We start from the raw sequence: 20440 nt of genomic DNA on the forward strand, positions 1-20440 counted from the left end.
CTTTCCGTTCACCTTCACACTCCTGGGCCAGACTACACTCAATCATATGACCCACTGAAGAGATGAGTCTTCAGTAAAGACTTAAAGGTTGAGACCGAGTTTGCATCTCTCACATGGGTAGGCAGACCATTCCATAAAAATGGAGCTCTATAGGAGAAAGCCCTATATAAATATAAATGACCCACACAGCTGATCTCAATTGCAACTACTATTGGCCACCGATTTATCTCCTCCTAAAGCGGATGTCGGGATTTATTTACTCGTAGTCCTGATTGCTGCCAACATTTTACAATACTTTTTCGCCCTCTGGTGGGTATTATCACTGGAACAATTTAATCCTGCTATTTTACCAGACTATGGGTGATGTATCTATTTTACAATCACTCCATACATCTGAAATAAAGTATTTAATTTCATTGTTTTACCCTACACATGTTATGAATCAAAAAATCATGGCGTAGGATACATTTTTCATTTCCAGATGTAATCCATTTATGATTTTACTTCTCTAAAATAATATATGGCCATTTTTTATCGGGAGGGGAAAATACAATATTCCTGAATATGCCACACATTTGACATTTGAAACTGTTGTAGGCAATTTTTGGGGAAATTATATTGTATTTGGAAATGGTCTTAAATCAAATAAATAGATACAAAGTGCTTCGTTTTGAATTGATATTTAAATTGTCTATCAAACGCTCCTGCAATCAATATCACTTTCATTTTGGTAATTAATTACACCAAACAAATATATAAACACAACATGCAATAATTTAAAAGATTTTACAAATTGACAGTTTATACAGTGCATTTGGAAAGTATTAAGATCCCTCTCCACACAATACCCCATAATGACAAAGCAAAAACAGGCGTTTTCGAAATTTTAGAAAATGCATTATAATTTTTTTAAATGATATCACATTTACACAAGTATCCAGACCATTTACTCAGTACTTTGTTGAAACACCTTTAACAGCGATTACAGCCTCAAGTCTTCTTGAGTATGATGCTACAAGCTTGGCACACCTATATTGGGAGTTCCTTTGATTCTTCTCTGAAGATCCTCTAAAGCTCGGTCAGGTTGGATGGGGAGCTTCGCTGCACAGCTATTTTCAGGTCTCTCGAGATGTTTGATCGGGTTCAAGTCCGGGCTCTGGCTGGGCCACTCAAGGACATTTGGAAACTTGTCCCAAAGCCACTCCTGCGTTTTCTTGGCTGTGTGATTAGGGTCGTTGTGCTGTTTTTTGAGTGTAGTTCAAAGCGCGTGAATGCATCCAACTGATATTTATCAGTTCACAACTGGTAAATTCCCACCTCTGACTTGGTTACAAACGCAGCATTAGTGCTGTTTGTGGAGTTGAGCATTCAATGAAGGCACAACACCTGTTGTGTTCACTCAGTTGTGTGGGGGGAAGAAAACATGCTCTGGCTGCAGTGATGAGTCAATCTTGCCAAGCCTGCTCAATTTCTTACTCTATCAAGCATCCACCTGACAAACAACTCAGCCTCACACCTCTTCAATTTCTCCATCCCTAAAAACACCTGTATAAACATCCCTTTCTCCCTCTATTTTTCCCTCTTTCTCCACAACTCCCACCACATCAATAATACTGTGGGGTACAACCGGGTTACCAGGTAGTGCTGTGTGAAGTGTCCAACAGCAACACAAAGCGCAATGAACCCAGGAAAAAACATGTTGATTGACTAGAAGTCATGTGGGTACAGGCTATCACAAGTGCCAGTGTTCATGAATATATGGTACAAAGAGGAGCTACTTTTACTCTGATAGTGATGAGCCTGCTGGCAAGGTCGATCCCTTTATCGATCCATTTATTGCATGTATTTTGTAAAGATAGGTCATATTGCGCTCTCAATCTGTGTGTGTGTCTGCGTGAGCTCACTTACACACACACACACACACACACACACACACACAGTGAGAGACCAATATGTCTTACAATCCGCTGTGACAGAAGATGGCTTCTGCTCCTTTACCCTTCCCTTTCAATAACGCTGCCATTCTGACTTCACACAGCTGGAGAAACAGGAAATGAATGGAGCTGTATCACAGAGTAATACTAACACCAAACTGCACATCATGCTGGGAAAATGGACACATGCTGAGTGATATCACCCTTTCACATTGTGACGTATTTCATTACCTCGTACGTCATTTTCAAGCAATCTCGTTCTGCTGCTGGATGGAGAGCATAGAGTTTCACAATGCAAGAAAAGCATTTCGTTAGAGATCGCATTTATTTTGGGAGAATGCAAAAGCGACCTTTTCATTCAAGACAGGAGAAACATATTGTTTCAGGTGATAATAAAACATGTTGCATTTAGTTACTTTTTCCTTCATTTGTTTCTCCAGCTTTTTTGCAAGTTAATTAAGTTAACTTACTTCAGACCCGCTAGCTAAAAGCTAGGCTGAAGATGCTCTTACTAGCGACCTCCACCTCATAATTATCATCAGAAACAAAGTCGCTAGCTATCCCATAAAGCCATCACATAAAACCACATATTTTCATCTTGTTCTGTGGTTTGGTAACTTTCCGTTCTATTGACGGATTCTGGTTGCACTAAAGACGACACAAAGTTTGAACCTTTTTTAATTATGTGGCATCTGTTTCTCAATGGGGACCGTCCACAACGGAGTGTAAAACATCATCAAGTTTACACAGGTATAGTTTACCTGTTTTTGCAATTAAGTACTGTTGTCCTGCAACAAGGAAAACATATTTGTCCGCTTTTTTAATTATTTATTTAATCTTTATTTAACTAGACAAGTCAGTTAAGAACAAATTCTTATTTACAATGACAGACTAACCCGGCCAAACACTGGACGACGCTGGGCCAATTGTGCGCCGCCCTATGGAACTCCCAATCACAGCCAAATGTGATACAGCCTGGATTCGAACCAGGGACTGTAGTTACGCCTCTTGCAGTGCCCTTGACTGCTTATCTTAGATGGAAGGGAAGTAACTCCCCCTTTCTCTTCATTTCTGTGACCTTTACCTGCCTATCACCAACCATATTTTCTGTGCATAATGTTGCCAGGGGAGAACTCAGTTTGACAGAATGGTGTGCAACGTTGAATTCAAAGGATACAGTACGCCTATTGTACTGAATGACCAGTTGAAGAGTGGACCGGTGTGATCATGGTGACTAAGAGAGTGATTGTGTGTGTATGGTTTGTGCATTTTGCGTTTCAAATGGTCGCAACCATATTGATCACAGCCTCGGTTTTTCACATTCTTTATGCTGTCAAAAAGTCTACCAAGGACTCCATGTTTGTGTTTCCGGTCCAAACAGTATGTGCACTCGATGAAGCAGAGTTGCCTCTTTAGGGAATTATCTGATCGTTTTCCACGCAGACTCCAAACTTCCTTCTTGCAAGTCTGCCACTCCCTCTCGATATTCTGAGTGTGCAAAACCTGTACTCGGGTCTACATAATTCTGACTTTCATTGACCTTCACATGTCTCCACTCATCACTGACTACCATACTCTGACGCTCCACATGCTTCTTGATGATAGGAACCAGGGTCTCCTTGTTAGGTTGGGCTGTCAGCTGGGGACTCTCTCCATGGGGTAAGTCACAAGATGATATATTAGAAATGCATTTAAATTATATTAAACATTTCAGCAGTATTTTCCATGTCACCAGCACTCTGCTACAATTTTTCACTATGTGCTACTGCTCCTCACATTTAAAAGCGAAGCAGACAACTCATTGGCATGACTTGATGAAGATTGTTGTCTTCTTTGTATTCTATGTACTGACTAGGGCTGTCTCTGACAAAAAACATCTTGGTCGACCAAAAGTCGTCTTCTGACCAATCAATTGGTTGAAATCTTAAAAAGTGTATTTTTCCCTATATAGGCTCACCCCATGTGTTAATAAAATCAACTATATGTAGGCTACTGAGCCTGTTTGATGCTTTAAGCACACTGTGATGAAACAATTAAGACACACAAATGACTTGAGGGAGCCACAGATCAAGATAGAAAAAAAACCTGTTCCCAACCCACCTCATCCAGCTGCCGCTGCCCTTTGCAGATTCTACCATTAAATATTTTGTCTTGCCCATTCACCCTCTGAATGGCACACATGCACAATCCATGTCTCGATAATGACTCAAGGCTGTCAAGCAACTGTCTCCTTCCCTTCATTTACACCGATTGAAGTGGATTTGGGGCTCCCGAGTGGCACGGCAAGTCTAAGGCACTGCATCTCAGTGATTGAAGTGTCACTACAGATACCCTGGTTCGAATCCAGGCTGTTTCACAACCGGCCGTGATTGGGAGTCCCATAGGACAGTGCACAATTGGCCCAGCATTTTCTGGGTTTGGCTTTCAATGTAAATAAGAATTTTTCTTAAATGACTTGCCTAGTAAATTAAGGTTAAATTAAAATGAAATAAAAACATTTAACTGGTGACATCAATAAGGCATCATAGTTTTCAACTGGATTCACCTGGTCAGTCTATATTATAGAAAGAGCAGGTGTTCCTAATGTTTAGTACACTGAGTGTATGTCACTTAATTTGGAAATCATACTCTCTCACATCTCTGGGAAACACAGCCAAACTCAAACATTTCCTGTAAACCTCAGTATCATTAGGCCTATTTGATGTGAGTTATAAATCTTTATTTACCTTATTTCCCATTTCTAAGGTTTTATATCAAGCGTTTCTCCTTGGTTTAGAAGCATAGTCTATGACCTCAAATAAAAGCTCAGCAATTGATGCAATTTCACACATTTTATTTTGAAACGCTTTTAAAATGCCTTTTATTTTACCAAATGCACTAACGTGTTCATAAAATAGTGTCCATAGAACAGAAATCAAAAATCAGTAACCATTAAAGTGTCCATAAACCAGGTCTTCAGGTGTTGAGGTCAATCGGATATTAGTCGGAGCCATTGGAGAAGCCCAGGGCATCTGTGTTCTTGTCAGCAGCCTCCTGCGTGCCTCTGGAACTCCTCCTCCACATGGACCTGAGGAAACCTTCTAGGGCAGCAATGCGCTGTTCCATGCTGTCCATCTTGAGTAGGACCTGCTCCTGCAGCTCAAATCCATGGCACAGCTTCTGCATGTCTTTGCACTGCAGAAATCCTTCTTTGCCCTGATAGAAATAGTGACAAACATACATGTTGAGTGTGTCCACCAAAACAATCAAACTTAAAAATACATAGAGCAGTATGATTTTAGAACTATTCACCAACCTGTCCAGAGCTCTGCCAGCAATGTAAGCAATAAAGGATATGTAAATGCAGTGCATATTTCAATGCAGATAATATGTCAAACTAGGGCAGAGATTTTATTACTACCAAAAATAATCTGATTCACAAATTGACTAACAGTGACTAGTATTCACCAACCTGACCAGGGCTCTTCTTCCTGCTTATCCACAGGCAAATCATGGAGATGACCAGAAAGGCCATGCTGAGGGCCATGATCATGCAGATGACATTGGGCAGGGACATGTCCAAGAAGGAGGTGTCAAACTCCTTGCTCTCAACCACCTTTCTCAGTTCATCGGGTGTGATTTCCATCCCAATCCTTGACCATGTTGGGTGTTTACAGTGCTCCACACCAATATCAACGCAGACCATTTTCAGATAATGAAGTTCCTATGAGAAACAGCTCTGGGTCCTTCTCTTTGGCGGCCAGAGATGTGTATCCAATCGTAACTGAGTAACGAATGAGAGGGCCTGAGCCAGTGCAGCCTCAGACCAACTCAGAAGCCCCATTATTACATCATCTGTGCCATGATTGCATCATGACTGGCAAACAACAGCTATACCAACTCTGAAATGTATCATTTGTGAAAATAGCACCCTTGTGTGGTGCATATTAAAACAAATGTAACAAGCAAACAAGTATCTTAAATAATGTTTTATTTTATTATTATTCTATTAATGAATTTGATCATTTTCAAATTCCCTCTATCTTAAAACAAGCACCGTACAGAGTTGCATCAAAAGACACAAGAAGGCTAAATGTAGTTTGGAACTAAGTCATAATTTACTGATTTTTGAAGCAGTTATTTAAGGTTCAAGAATAGAACAGGCTCCAATTCCTGACTCAGATTTGTCTGTCGGCACTCCTGAGTGGATGCCCTCATATTCACTCTATGGATGAGTAGCAACACGAGGAAGACTCCACAGCGTCACAGTGGGTTAGTTCCTGGCCCCTGTGTTTCGAGTTACTTTTCCCAGTCTCCTCTGCTCCTCGTCGATCGCCTGAAGCTTCTTCTCCAGGACCAGCAGCCTAACCTCCACACTCTTCAGATGTATGAACTGCTCTGACAGCATGGCGGATGCGTTCAGCATGTCAGACTTCTTCTGCAGGAAAAACACATTTCAGAGATGCCCCCCTTACATTTTTTACCAACATTTTGACAACTGATAAATCCTCTTAGTATTATTAACAATTTTCCTCAAAGTTTTTATGCCAGATATTCCTCTAAACCTGGATGTGAAAGCAGGTGCAGAATGTTACTTACCCGTGATGCCTTGATCAGCTTCCTCTTGAATATTTTGTGGACATTAAAGGCAAAAAATGCCAAGAAGATCACTGGCAGGTATGGGAGTACAGGTTCTACTGCACTGAAAACTAGGCTAATCCGGCTGGCAGGTTCAGGTCTGAAAAATACAACAAGTTCCTCTGGAGTTATATCTATTCCCACCGTTGCCCATGTGGGTAGGCTGGGGAAAATTAGATTTTTGGGGGGTGGGGGCCTGGAAAAGGGCCATATAGAAAAGGCCATTTTACAAGATTAAACCATACCCAGTGAAGCTGAGACAGGCAATAGAAATTGAGCACAATTTAGAATGTCAATCTGAGCATAGAATCTTTGGCAACATTCCACTCAGAGCTGTAATTGTGACAGTATCATGGAACTGTGAGATCCTTCTCTTACAATCACTTATTATGCAAACTCATAATTCCATACCAACTCAAAGAGATGGCAGAGAGCATCAGTTAAATTCCTCAAGTTGTGGATTTATTTCAGAAAGAACTTTTGAAAATTTTGAAAATTCACAATCAATGATCATTTTAAAAAGAAACATACTGCAATAAATACAACATTATCAAAAATACATTTTTTAAAGTAATGCTTCATAGTCTGTACAGCCCTGAGACATACACTGAGTGTACAAAACGTTAAGGACACCTCTATCCATGACAGATTGACCAGGTGAATCCAGGTAAAACCTATAATTCCTTACCGATGTCGCTTGTTAAATCCATTTCAAAATCAGTGTAGATGAAGGGGAGGAGACAGGTTAAAGAATATTTTTTAAGCCTTGACACAATTGAGACGTGGATTGTGTATGTGTGCCATTCAGAGGGTTAATGGACAAGATCAAATATTTAAGTTCTTTTGAACAGGGTATGGTACTAGGTGCTGGGCGCACCGGTTTGCGTCAACAAAAAAACGCTGCTGGGTTTTTCATGCTCAACAGTTTCCCGTGTGCATCAAGAATGGTCCACTACCCAAAAGACATTGAGCCAACTTGACACAACTGTGGCAAGCATTGGAGTCAGCATGGGACAGCATCCATGTGAAAGGCTTTCGATACCTTGTAGTGTCCATGCCCCGACAAATTGAGGCTGTTATATTGAATAGCAATACAATTCTATGGCTTGCATGTCGTCTCAAAAAAAGCATGATCACTCCCATCCTCGAGTCTGAACAAATTACATTGTAATGGCCCATGATAAAAGTAATTGTTACCAATGTGATTTAACAAAATAACTTACTTTGAATGGCTTTTTCACCCTATGGTCCAACTATGCAATAACTTACACCAGACATATGCCAAATGTAGTATTTCCCAGAGTAACAGATTAGAATCAAATGGATAAATTACACAGCTTTTAAATGTCCAGCTTGACCTAAATCACCTCTTAAGAGTACCGTTTCTGACCTAACATTTTAGAGATCAGTCATTAGTCGGGTAATTCATCACTTAAAACAACTTAATTATACTGTTGTGTCAGTCCAATAATGCATCTCATTATGAAAAAAAATTAAATTACTGGGAAGAGTTTATAGAGGGCTCTTTGAATAGAGTTCATTAAGGATTTTGGGACCTTTGCTGTAGTTAAAACTTGTTAGGGCTAGGGTCCTTTTTTCTAAATTTCCGTCTGACTGACGTGCCCAAAGTAAACTGCCTGTTGCTCAGGCCCTAAAGCCAGGATATGCATATAATTGGTTTTTAGGGCGGTGCTAAAATGATCTGCAGAAGTAAACAGCGGCTTTTGAGAGTCATGATAGCTTGCAGATATATTGCAAGAAATGAAAGCTGAAAAAAGAAAGCTGGGACCCTTTGGATGACAAATAAGAGGAAGATTTTCAAAAAGTAAGTGAATATTTCATCGCTATTTGTGAATTTATGAAACCTGTGCTGGTGGAAAAATATTTTGATGTGGGGCGCCATCCTCAAACAATCGCATGGCATTCTTTCGCTGTAATGGTTCAAAGGGCTTTATTGAGATGGGAAACGTATGTTTACATTGCCAAAGGAAGTGATTTTGACAAGAAACAAAAGGGAAATACAAATGTACTGTTAACATTGCACTCACAAAAGTGTTTAAATAATATAGATATTTTAAATGTTATTATTGGCTGTGCTGGGAAATCATAGTCACAAACCACAGTTGGATCACCTGCTACTGTCCTCCCTTCGACTTGTGACGACCCTCCCACTTTGTCTGACGAATTCTTTCTTGTTGCTTTTGTTTTCCTTTATAGGATGTCGGGGGGCGAAGCTGGGAGGGTCGTCAGTGAAATGGGACACACCTGGGCTCAGGTGTTGATCTATTCCTTGATCTCTGCATTGTCTCCCTTTTTGTTATGGGCTACTAGCTGATTTGTAACAAGTGGGGACCCCGACCGGGATAATAAAGTTGGTTCCTAGACATTTTGTTGCATTATGATGGGATAATGATAATTGGGATGTGCTTTGACTGGTATTCATTGCATAGTCTTATACGGGTTCGTATAGTGCCTTAGAGACGTATCAGTGATTTTGGTTGTCCAGTGACGTCATCAAACGATGCGTTGCCTGGAGAAGTATGCCAGTAGGCCTAATACTAGTGTCGTTGAACTAACTGGTAAGTGTATGTTGTTTGGTTGAAAATGTAGAGTTATTGTTTGATAAACTCTGTAGATGCGTTGTTTCCATCTTTTGTTCTCTTTTTTTAGTTGCGCTGTTTGGTAGGCCCGGTGTTGGTTGCCTTTTTGTTGTTGTAAACTTGCCACTGTGGCGGTTGGTTGTGTGCTGTGTAACATTGGTTAGTTTGCAGGCCCCTGCCCAACTCTTGCTCTACTCGATGTTGGGACATTGGTCCTAGGAGGTGAGTACAACCTGATGTGTACCTCAGTGGGAGATAGGCTTGGCAACTTGTTCCACATTGGAATATGTTGGCCATGGTGTTTTGTTATTTTTGTATGGTGTCTGTGGACTGAGTGGTTGTCTTGGGGGCACATCTGTGGCTTGGGGGGAATCCGCCAGCGTGCTGGGAGGTTTTTCCATGCTAGCGGGCTACAGTGCTTAATTACCCACTGCGAATCTGCACGGAGATTAGGGTTGAGTTATTGTAGGATTTGGGAAAGCTCTTTAATGTATTTCATCTCTCTCCTGTGGTGCCCAGTGTGATTGGTGTTTCTCTTGTTGTGTGTCTGGCGTGCTCAGCAGAGGGGAGTAGTTACTTGTGATGATGGAGTCTAACGTAGACGAGTTCAATCGCATTCCATCAGAGGAACGGTTAGAATTATGTACCAAAGCACGGCTGTTAAAGATCGCTGAACACCACAAGGTTGAAATTAGTGATAAACATCTAAAAAATTATAGGTTGAAATTGAAGGCCAATCTGACGGAGTGGTATACTAGAAGTTACCCCTGGGGCAGCCTCACCTCCCCAGCTGTCTTCCCGTTTCGCTACAATGGCCGCTCAGTCTGTTAGCCCTAGTAGTCTTCCATTCGAACAGCAGAAAGAACTGCTTCTGTTACAGCCAGAGCATGAACAAGCAAAACTGGAGCATGATCGTGTTAAGTATGAAAGGGAATTGGAATTTAAACAGGATTTGGAGCGTGCGAACATCAAGCTGCGACGAAAGCGGCTAGAATTGGTTAGGGAAGTAAAGCTCTCAGGAGAGTTGCTTTGGGAAGGTGACCCTGATTTACCTAGGGGTCGCTACCTCACGCTCTTGACCCGGACACGTTTGATATTGTTGGAAACTTACGGCTGTTGCCAAAATATTATGGGAATGGCCATGAGACGTTATTTTGGTTGTTTGAGCGTGTTGCTGATGCTAGGACTTGACCTGATTCTGATCGTACTATGATGTTGCAGTGTGTGTTGACTGGTAAAGCGCAGGAAGCATATTCAGCTTTTGGCGTAGCTGACAGTGTCAGCTATGATAAGGTTAAAATGGCTGTTACAGATTTACGAATAAGTTCCTGAGGCTTACTGCCAACAATTTAGAATTTAAAAAAGGCTGATAGACTCATGTTGAGTTTGTGCAAGAGTTGTTTATCTTCACAGTTTATTCACTGGTTTTCCGCCTCTGCGGTCATGACTTTCCAGGGGCTGTGTGATCTGATTATGTTAGAGCAATTTAAGGACACAATCCCTGATTGGGGCCACGTACATTAACGAACGGTTTTGGCGTATGGGTATGTTTTGACTCACAAAACTAGCTTTTTTCAGATCACCGTATTCAGAGTGAGTGGGGGGTGTTCAGTGAGATTTGTCTTCGCCCACTGAGACACTCTGGTTTAGGGGCAGAGCTTCATTGATCTAGGGTTGAGCCTGGCTGCCGTGGTAAAGCTTAGTTCAGTCAAGAGTGTCACTACTGTCATGGTTCAGGCAATTGGAAAAACAAATATCCTGTTCTCAGGGCTAAGGGTAAATTCAGTACTCACGCTAACATTAACAGTGCCGGTTCTACATCCGTTCGCTCCTGTCACTCCGTTTCATGCCCAGGGGCATGTGAAAGTCCCAATTGACCCAGATTGTTTACCTTTCGTTACGGAAGGTTTTCTGTCTCTTAAGAAGTAACGACCCAGTGCTAGTGAAGATCCTGAGGGACACAGGTGCCTCTGAGTCGTTTGTGTTAGTCTGTGTTACCCTTCTCTGCTGAGACTGAGTCTGGGAATAACTTGGTTTGTGAGCGTGTATGGCCTGTCGTGTCTCCACCTCTAGTGGTTTCCTCTAAACCTTCGTTCCCGATGAGAGCGTGCAGAGTTTCCCAGAGGAGTCCTCTGCGTGCGCAGTGATGCGTTCCATGAACCGTGGCGACCTGGTCACTGCGCCTGCTAATGATCATTTTAAAGAAATCTGTCAATACTTTCCCTGTTATCCCGTTATCTGTGCCCCGCTCTGATCTAATCAAGGAGCAGAGGACTGTCAACACTTTAGAGTCACATGACTGGTCACTGTATAGTTTGTGTTCTGTGTTGTCCTGTAGCTTCTGTTTTCTGTTCCCTGCTGTTCTCGTTTTTCCCCCCCCTCTTAAAGGTTGCTTCTTGAGTGCAAAGATTGCTGAGGTCTGGGGAGGACTAGGTTGGCTGGGGCAGTGGTATAGTGCTAACCAGTACAGTATGTTGGACTGAACTCTACTGTATTGTATGCAACTGTGCTCTGCTGTGATGTCCAAAAACATATCCATAGTTTTGCATCTGTGTAGTACAGATCAGGAACCCATGATTTTAATGCTGTTGCTGGGTGTAAATCCAATATACTGTAGTTCAATAACTCACGGTGCCATGTCATAGCTGACACCCCATTCTTTCTGCAGACATCTTTGAATCTTAATTCAGAGCAGATGTTTAACTGAGTTTTTGGAAACGTGGCATAAAAACCTTAGGGAGATTTTACAGTAATTCCACTACGAAAGTTTGCATCTGCACATTTGTTCCACTAAATTCATTTTGGTAAATTTTTCAGTGGAAATAGGTCAAATTAGTCCTTGTGCATAGAGTTGTATGACTTGTTAAACTTTGAAATCAATGGGGTTTGTTTGGCATACATTTTAAACATTTAAGAAATGTAGTCAAAGCGTAATTATGTTACCGGGGAATTGCCCAGCAGCTAAAGATGCATAGACTATATCAGGCATAGTTATTGCGCGTCTCTAGGCAACTTGATTGGCATCTCGCAGCAAAAATAAACAATTTGTTGCGTTTTTCTTAATTAGTTAAATGCACCGCTTAGTACATAGAACCGTGGTTATTTGTGAATAACCTTATTAGCTGTTGGGACAAATGGAGCGCGGTAAATGCGCATCTTGAAATGTTTTTCTGCATCCGAATTTGTCTCTAGACTGAACGTTGAGCTATTACCGACTACGACCCCATCCCTGAAAGCTAAAACTCTCAGGAACATGTACGCTTAATCTGTGTACACCTGCAACACTAACTAAGCAGGACTCTGTAGATGGGAGAGTAATACATCTGCATAGAGTAACTGAGGGAACTTAGTTGATTTTCCACAAACGATCATACATCAAATACCTTGTATTTGTCACACGCGCCGAATACGTAGACCTTACAGTAAAATACTTACTTACAAGCGCTTAACCAAACAACACGATCATGGCCCTGTATAGTACTGTGCATTGCAGTGAATTCGTTTGACTTGGTCTGCGAAGAGACCCCCTGGTGGCATGTCTTGTGGGGTATGAATGGGTGTGAGCTGTACATCATTTGACATACAGACAATCTGGAATTTCACAACGAGAAGAGAAGCAACCCTCAACCAGGCAAATCTGGCTTGCATGTGATGTTAGCTCTGTATGTGCAGTCAAGGGTTAAGGCATTCTGCTCTGTTGAGCAAGCTGTAGCTTTGCTAGGTCTTAACTCTTGATCAAGACTAAGTTCCATTACACTTAGTGCAGTCAGAAAGTATTCAGACCTCTTGACTTTCCACATTAGCCCTATTCTAAAATGTATTAACCCCCCCCCCTCGACCCCCGTAATGACAAAGCAAAAACCGGTTTAGAAATGTTTGCTAATTTATTTTAAAAAAATCAACTGAAATATCACATTTACATAAGTATTCAGACCCGTCACTCAGTACTTTGTTGAAGCACCTTTGGTAGCAATTACAGCCTTGAGTATGACGCTACAAGCTTGGCACACCTGTATTTGTAGAGTTCATCAAGTTCTGGCAGGTTGGATGGGGAGCTTTGCTGCATAGCGATTTTCAGGTCTCTCCAAAGATGTTTGATCGGGTTCAAGTCCAGGCTCTTGTGCTGTGTCAGTCAAGGACATTCAGAGACTTCTCCCAAAGCCACTCCTGTGTTGTCTTGGCTGTGTGCTAAGGGTCGTTGTCCTGTTTGAAGGCGTACGTTTTCTCCAGTCAGGTCCTGAGCGCTCTGGAGCAGGTTTGTCAAGGATCTCAGTACTTTGCTCCATTCATCATTCACGCAATCCTGACTTGTCTCCCAGTCCCTGCCACTGAAAAACATCCCTACAGCATGATGCTGCCGCCATGCTTCACCGTAGGGATGTTGCCAGGTTTCCTCCAGATGTGACACTTGGCATCCAGGCCAAAGAGTTTAATCTTGGTTTCATCAGACCAGAGAATCTTGTTTCTCATGGTCTGCAAGTCTTTAGCTGCCTTTTGGCAAACTCCAAGCAGGCTGTCATGTGCCTTTTGAGGACATTCAGAGGCTTGTCCCGAAGCCACTCCTGCGTTGTCTTGGCTGTGTGCATCAGGTCATTGTCCTGTTGGAAGGCGTAACCTTAAATTAAGAAAATAGTGGCTTCTGTCTGGCCACTCTACCACAAAGGCCTAATTGGTAGAGTGCTGCAGAGATGGTTGTACATCTGGAAGGTTCTTCCTTCCACACAGAAGAACCCTGAAGCTCCTTAAGAGTGACCATTGGGTTCTTGGTCCCCTCCCTGACCCTTCTCCCCTGATTGCGCAGTTTGGCTGGGCGGCCAGCAAACGGCTTCCATTTAAGAAAAATGGAGGCCACTGTGTTTTTGGGGACCTTCAATGTTGCAGAAATATTTTTGTACCCTTCCCCAAATCTGTGTCTCGGCCCTCTACGGACAACTCCTTCGACCCCATGGCTTGGTTTATGCTCTGAGATGCACTGTCAACTGTGGGACTTTTATATAGACAGGTGTTTACCTTTCCTAATCATGTCCAATCAATAATCATGTCCAATCAACATGTCCAAATCATTTACCACAGGTGGACTCCAAGTTGAAGAAACATTTCAAGGATGATCAATGGGAACAGAATGCACCTGAGATCAATTTTAAGTCTCATAGAAAAAGGTCTGAATACTTATGCCAATAAGGTATTCCTGTTTTTTATTTCTAAAAACCAGTTTTCACTTTACCCAAAAGCGTTAAACAGAAATCTGCACAACTCGGCATCACTGTCAACAAAGCAGCATTATGAGTTGTTCAGAAGCATACAACATCCTTTTCCATAAAATATATTCGAATTTTAAAACTAGTTTTCATTGAGAAGGCAGTTCGTGTTTGTATCTAAATCAATAACTTTTGAATGTGAAAACACAGAATACTATTTTACGTGTTTAACCCTACGTCACTTTGGTTTCAGCCGACTTTGGCTCACGCACCGGAGGCAAGCTCGTTTTGAAAACTAATGCAATCAACGCTAACCAATCAAATGTAGAGCCGGGGCATTAATCGAATCCCCTCCTTGATGATTGACAATATCCATAACCAATCCTTACGTTCACGAACTCACAGATGTCCCAATAGCTGAATAGCATGACGGTGAGGGGCGGATCATATAATTCAACGAGAGGAAGGGATGGGGATTTGTCTTTGTGTTGACATATTGATTGCGGCGAGGTACAGTAATACTTGTATACGTGTTATGTTTTACTCTTCAACTCACGGCCCCAATATTGGCTGTATAGTGAAATGCGATGTTATAGTGTAGCTACTAACGTGATTGGAGTGCAATGTTTTCACTGGTAGTTGCTAGCCAACACACAGACACTTAGTTACTGCTGAGTGAGACTCATTGTTAGCCTGCTAGCTAGCGTTAGCTACCGTAGTTAAATTGATGAGCTCGTGAACCCTGTGTATGCAGTACAACAGGAATAATATACTAATCAGACAACACCCACGACGCGGATCGTTGACCTTGTTAAGTCATAGAAGCAAAGTTGGCTAACTAGGTTTTAACGACGTCAGAGGGTTTTATAATATAGATAGGTAGTTGGCAGTATGGTTTAGCCAGGCAGATGGCTAGCTTGTTAGCTCCAAGAACTGGCTGACTGTCCGACATGTTTTCTTACGAAACCATCGAAAAGGCTGTTAATACGAACCAAGTAGTTCGCCTATATACTAATGGTTATTCTCCACATATTTGAAATACAATAACAAAAAATGAAGTAACTAGTTTAGGCGTCGCTAACTGATGGCTGTATAGCTAGCTCGTTATTCATTACTAACTTCTAGTCACCTACTCTTAGTTGGCCAATAAACCAGGTGCGTATTCATTACGCCGATTATTTTGCAAAACTTGTCTCGAACGAAACGGGGAGCGACCTACCTGAATTTGTCCAATATAAACTCTCTTTTTAGTAGCAAAACATTTAGGTGTTCAACTGTTTCGAATGATTAACGTTACACCCCAGGACTGATTGTCTAGCTTTCTGGCTTGGTGGACCTTACTGTTGTTCATGACCATATTTCTGATTCTGTCTTTATTTCTTAGTGTTTGAATGGATATTACCAGGTCCACGGAGAAATGGGTAAAGCAAGACAAGGTTATTGTGGAGCCCTCTTACATTTGTCATCTGTCAACGCATCTAGTTGGTGCACTTCTAATGCATCCTCAACTTTAAATATAGCTTGGTTCATGTATTTAGATAGCTGTTGTAAGAACTCAGTTCCATATTTTGACATCATGATATGATATATTATCCATATAGAAAATGAGAGTGCATTAATTGTACAGAAGGTTATGAAATCTTGAATACATAAACATTCAGTTTTTCTAAATGGTAGTTGAGCTGGTAAACTAGCTACAATGTTTCTCTAAACTACAATATTCTCTCTATTATATAACTGGTGTTTCTTAGCTATGTTGATAATATTTTTTTCCTGGCTGTTGAAACATTTTTTTTCTCTTTATGAACAGCAATTCATTGTAATCATATTTAATATTTGCCAAATACAGACTTTTTGCAAATATTCAATATCATAGCTTTTTATTGTTTTTGACCACAATGGATCAGTATTGTGAAAAAACTAACTCTGGTCATCCTAGATTATCATATCACAGACAACTCTAGAGCAGCGAATGGATTTGGCTGATTTTGGTTTTGGTTTTTCAAGGAGAGGCCTCTATCTTCCTCCATGATGCTGTCGAGTAAGAAGTCAGACGCAGGTTCGTCTTCCTCTGCCGCTTCCACCTCCTTGGCAGGGGGAGCTCCAGGGGGAGCTGAGCGGTCCCTTGAGGCCCAGGCTCCTGCCCAGATGGGGGCCCCTCCCTTGGCCCCAGGCACCATGGAGATCAAAAAGAAGGAGCGGGCCTCTCCGAGTGGGGAACCTGGTGGGCCCCCGCAGCCCCACCTCCCTGGCCCCGGGGGGGTGGACCTGGACACGGCTGAGGGTCGCAGGACAAGCCGCCGCAAGCGATCAAAAGTAATAACCTATAATACATGTCCACCCATCTTAGCGAGACATGACCATTTGCTTCATCTTAGGTGAGCCGGAACGTGGTTTTAATGGAGCGTTTATTGTGCCTCTTGTTGCAGGTGGAGTACCGCGAGATGGACGAGAGCCTGGCCAATCTGTCTGAGGACGAATACTACTCTGAGGAGGAGCGCAATGCCAAGGCGGAGAAGGAGCGCAAGCAGGTGATCCCTCCACCGGCGCCGCCCATGGAGGAGGAGGTGGACAGCGAGCCTGAGGAGCCCTCTGGTGAGTGTGAGTTGGACTGTGCGAAAGTGAGTGCCTGCGAGCGCAAATGTAACATTGGGTAGTGAAAGGTGTGTGTGTGTGTCAGGACGGGTGTTGAGGGTGGCGTGTTTGTGGTTTTCCAGGTGTGGAGGGAGCTGCGTTCCAGAGCCGCCTGCCCCATGATCGCATGACCTCCCAGGAGGCCGCCTGCTTCCCGGACATCATCAGCGGGCCCCAGCAGACGCAGAAAGTGTTCCTGTACATCCGCAACCGCACAGTGAGAACACACCTACTTCATTAACAAGACTTGCTTAGTTCTGGTGAAGATTGTACATTTGGATTTGGGTCTGAAATTGTGGCAAATTATTTGTTTCAGCTCCAACTTTGGCTTGATAACCCAAAAATCCAGCTAACCTTCGAAGCCACAACACAACAACTTGAAGCGCCATACAACAGTGATACAGTGCTGGTGCACAGGATACACAGTTACCTGGAGAGACACGGCCTCATCAACTTTGGCATCTACAAGAGAGTCAAGCCTTTACCAAGTGAGTACATTAGCCTTTTACTATCTGCCTGATATACTATAGTAACTGCATGTACAATGCTTATGCTCACATTTTAGATATGGGCATTTCCATGTAAAAAAAGCCCCAAGAGCTGTTCATAGGAGCACATCAAGTTTGGTGTCAAATTAAAGCTGAGTCTTTATTTTTTTATTACGGTGTATATACAGAGGAAAGGGGGTCTTACAAAACAACTAGCAGAAAAGGTCTTAAACGCTATTAGTAATACATCAAAACACTGTTGAAGTAAAGACCCCTGCCAACTAATATCAATGTTTCATTTTTGCTGAAATTATTATCCTTCTGTAAGTTTAAGAAATATTACCTATTGCCTTGTCATTCTGTTACCAAAACCACATATATCTTTAACCCCCCCCCCACACAGTCTTTGTAATGCTATTTTTATTTTTTATTATCACTGTCTAAATCACAGTTTATTTAATGAAAATAACTTTGAAATATATTTGTAATCATTTATTTCCTCCAATCTGATAGTGTGGGTGTTAGGGCATAGGGTTGAATATTTTAAAACACAGCCCTGATTGGATGATCTAGAGCCCACCTCCTTTCCCATATGAACAGTCATTGGTCTATTATATTAGGGTCACATTGTGATGTCATGATGTGGGACAAAAGTTCCATCCTACCTGAACAGGCTGAAATTGCAGGCATTTGTTTTCAAACAATTTTTACACAAAGTGCGACCTTGTAGTGTCGAAATATCATGAGGGACTATAATGAAAGTTCACAGAAGTAACAAGTGAAGGTAGACCTACCAATTATTTATAGTATTTTTACTGATAAAGATGTGGTTTATGATTTAAGTGACTACAACCAAACTGGTAACATAATGAGTAGTAGAATGACTGCAACTGAATTGGCTACAATGGGAATTCATAGTAGTAACAAACCACAGCTGGAACACCTGCTACTGTCTTGCCTCCCACTGGCATACTGTTATGTTCAGCTTACCCTTGAGCCCCCTCTTTCCATTTACTGTAACCAACCATCTCCCCCACTGAGCACCGGACATCCATGGAAGCTGAAAAATTATGATGTCCAAACTTGTGAAAAATATATAAATAACCTATGATTGGTACTGAGTATTTCCGGACCAACCAAATTTGGTCTTGTTTGGGGGCCATGCTCATTAGAATAATAGCCTAACGTGCAAAGGAGGATATTACATTTGTCTACCTCTGTTACCCTATTCAGGATACATCACAATGAAGGGAATGACATTCATTCATATTTATGCATTTTTGAATAGCACAGATCAGGTACCCATGATGTCATTCTGTTACCGGTTGTTAAGCCACTTCACTTACTGGAGTTCAATAACCAAAATAGATTTGTTGAACCTCTAGGTGTCTTATCATAGCTGATACCCTATTCTTTCTGCAGACATAATTGAATCTTAATTCGGAGTAGATATTTATGAGCTTTTGGAAAACGTGGTCAAACAAAAAAATTGGAGGGAGATTTGGACCGTCATTCTGTTACCACACTTTACGTCTGCACTCGTCGAGTAAAATTTTATGTGGAAATTGTTAAAACTAGTCCTTGTGCGTAGAGTTATATGGTTAAACTTGGAAATTCATGTTTTTGGTTTGGCATACATTTTAAAGTGACAAATCTGAGTCATTCTGTTACTGTGGAATTGCCCATCTGAGCAAGGTTAAAACACCACTTGTTTGCGTATACAGGTATTTGCCAAAGCTACCAGTAATTTACCAAAGTTTCACAAGTCTTTGATAATTAACAGGTAATCTATGGCAATCCCTATGGTAACTTTGGTAATATTTTAATAACTAAAAATGTGTTCATTATATAGCATAAGTTCAGAAATCTGCGTTTTCAAAGGCATTCCTTAATCCATTATTTTCTTCAATAGAGTGATCAGGGGTGTGCAACAATAGTTCTTTCACATAAAATACATTGGTGTAACACATTAGGCAGAAAATAGTTACATTTTCATCCGGTGACAGCAGAAGTTCAATGCTATTTTGGCTGGCAGCCACACAAGTAAATTAACTTACAATCAAAAAGCAAAGTCATTTTTGCAAAATCTATGTAAATGTCCTCACTGTCAGCTGCATTTATTTTCAGCAAACTTAACATGTGTAAATATTTGTATGAACATAAGATTTGACAACTGAGACATAAACTGAACAAGTTCCACAGACATGTGACTAACAGAATTGGAATAATATGTCCCTGAACAAAGGGGGGGTCAAAATCAAGTCACAGTCAGTATCTGGTGTGGCCACCAGATGCATTAAGTACTGCAGTGCATCTCCTCCTCATGGACTGCACCAGATTTTCCAGTTCTTTCTGTGAGACCCCACTATTCCACCAAGGCACCTGTAAGTTCCTTGACATTTCTGGTGGGAATGGCCCTAGCCCTCACCCTCCGATCCAACACGTCCCAGGCGGTGCTCAGTGGGATTTAGATCCGGGCTCTTCACTGGCCATGGCAGATCACTGACATTCCTGTCTTGCAGGAAATCACGCACAGAACAAGCTGTATGGTTGGTGGCATTGTCATGCTGGAGGGTCATGTCAGGTCGCTCCAGAGTACAGTCCTCTGTGTAATGCTCATTCCTTCGACGATAAACGCGAATCCGACCATCCCTGGTGAGACAAAACCGCGACTCGTAAGTGAAGAGCACTTTTTGCCAGTCCTGTCTGGTCCAGCGACCGTTGGGTTTGTGCCCATAGGTGACGTTGTTGCCGGTGATGTCTGGTGAGGACCTTCCTTACAACAGGCCTACAAGCCCTCAGTCCAGCCTATTGCGGACAGTCTGAGCACTGATGGAAGGATTGTGCGTTTCTGGTGTAACTTGGGCAGTTGTTGTTGCCGTCCTGTACCTGTCCCACAGATGTGATGTTCGGTTGTATCGATCCTGTGCGGGTGTTGTTACACGTGGTCTGCCACTGCGTGGACGATC

At 42.0% G+C, this 20440-nt stretch overlaps 1 protein-coding gene across 8 annotated transcripts in view; it reads left to right on the forward strand.

Moving 5' to 3' along the window:
- The first annotated feature begins 14786 nt into the window (after positions 1-14786).
- Positions 14787-20440, forward strand: part of LOC135526080 (lysine-specific histone demethylase 1A-like) — a 28923-nt gene continuing 23269 nt past the window's right edge. For 2 of the 8 annotated variants that reach the window (XM_064954167.1, XM_064954170.1), the window contains exons 1-6: positions 14788-14859; positions 15734-15785; positions 16357-16665; positions 16779-16944; positions 17067-17200; positions 17300-17471. In XM_064954167.1, coding sequence (XP_064810239.1) covers positions 15741-15785; positions 16357-16665; positions 16779-16944; positions 17067-17200; positions 17300-17471 — 826 coding nt within the window. In that variant the 5' untranslated portion in view covers positions 14788-14859; positions 15734-15740. Of the gene's footprint in view, positions 14860-15733; positions 15786-16356; positions 16666-16775; positions 16951-17066; positions 17201-17299; positions 17472-20440 lie in introns of all 8 variants that reach the window. The other 6 variants (XM_064954169.1, XM_064954164.1, XM_064954166.1 and 3 more) reach the window with 6 other exon arrangements.

This window comes from Oncorhynchus masou, chromosome 32, assembly GCF_036934945.1.
Source record: "Oncorhynchus masou masou isolate Uvic2021 chromosome 32, UVic_Omas_1.1, whole genome shotgun sequence".
In the NCBI taxonomy this organism is placed as follows: domain Eukaryota; kingdom Metazoa; phylum Chordata; class Actinopteri; order Salmoniformes; family Salmonidae; genus Oncorhynchus; species Oncorhynchus masou.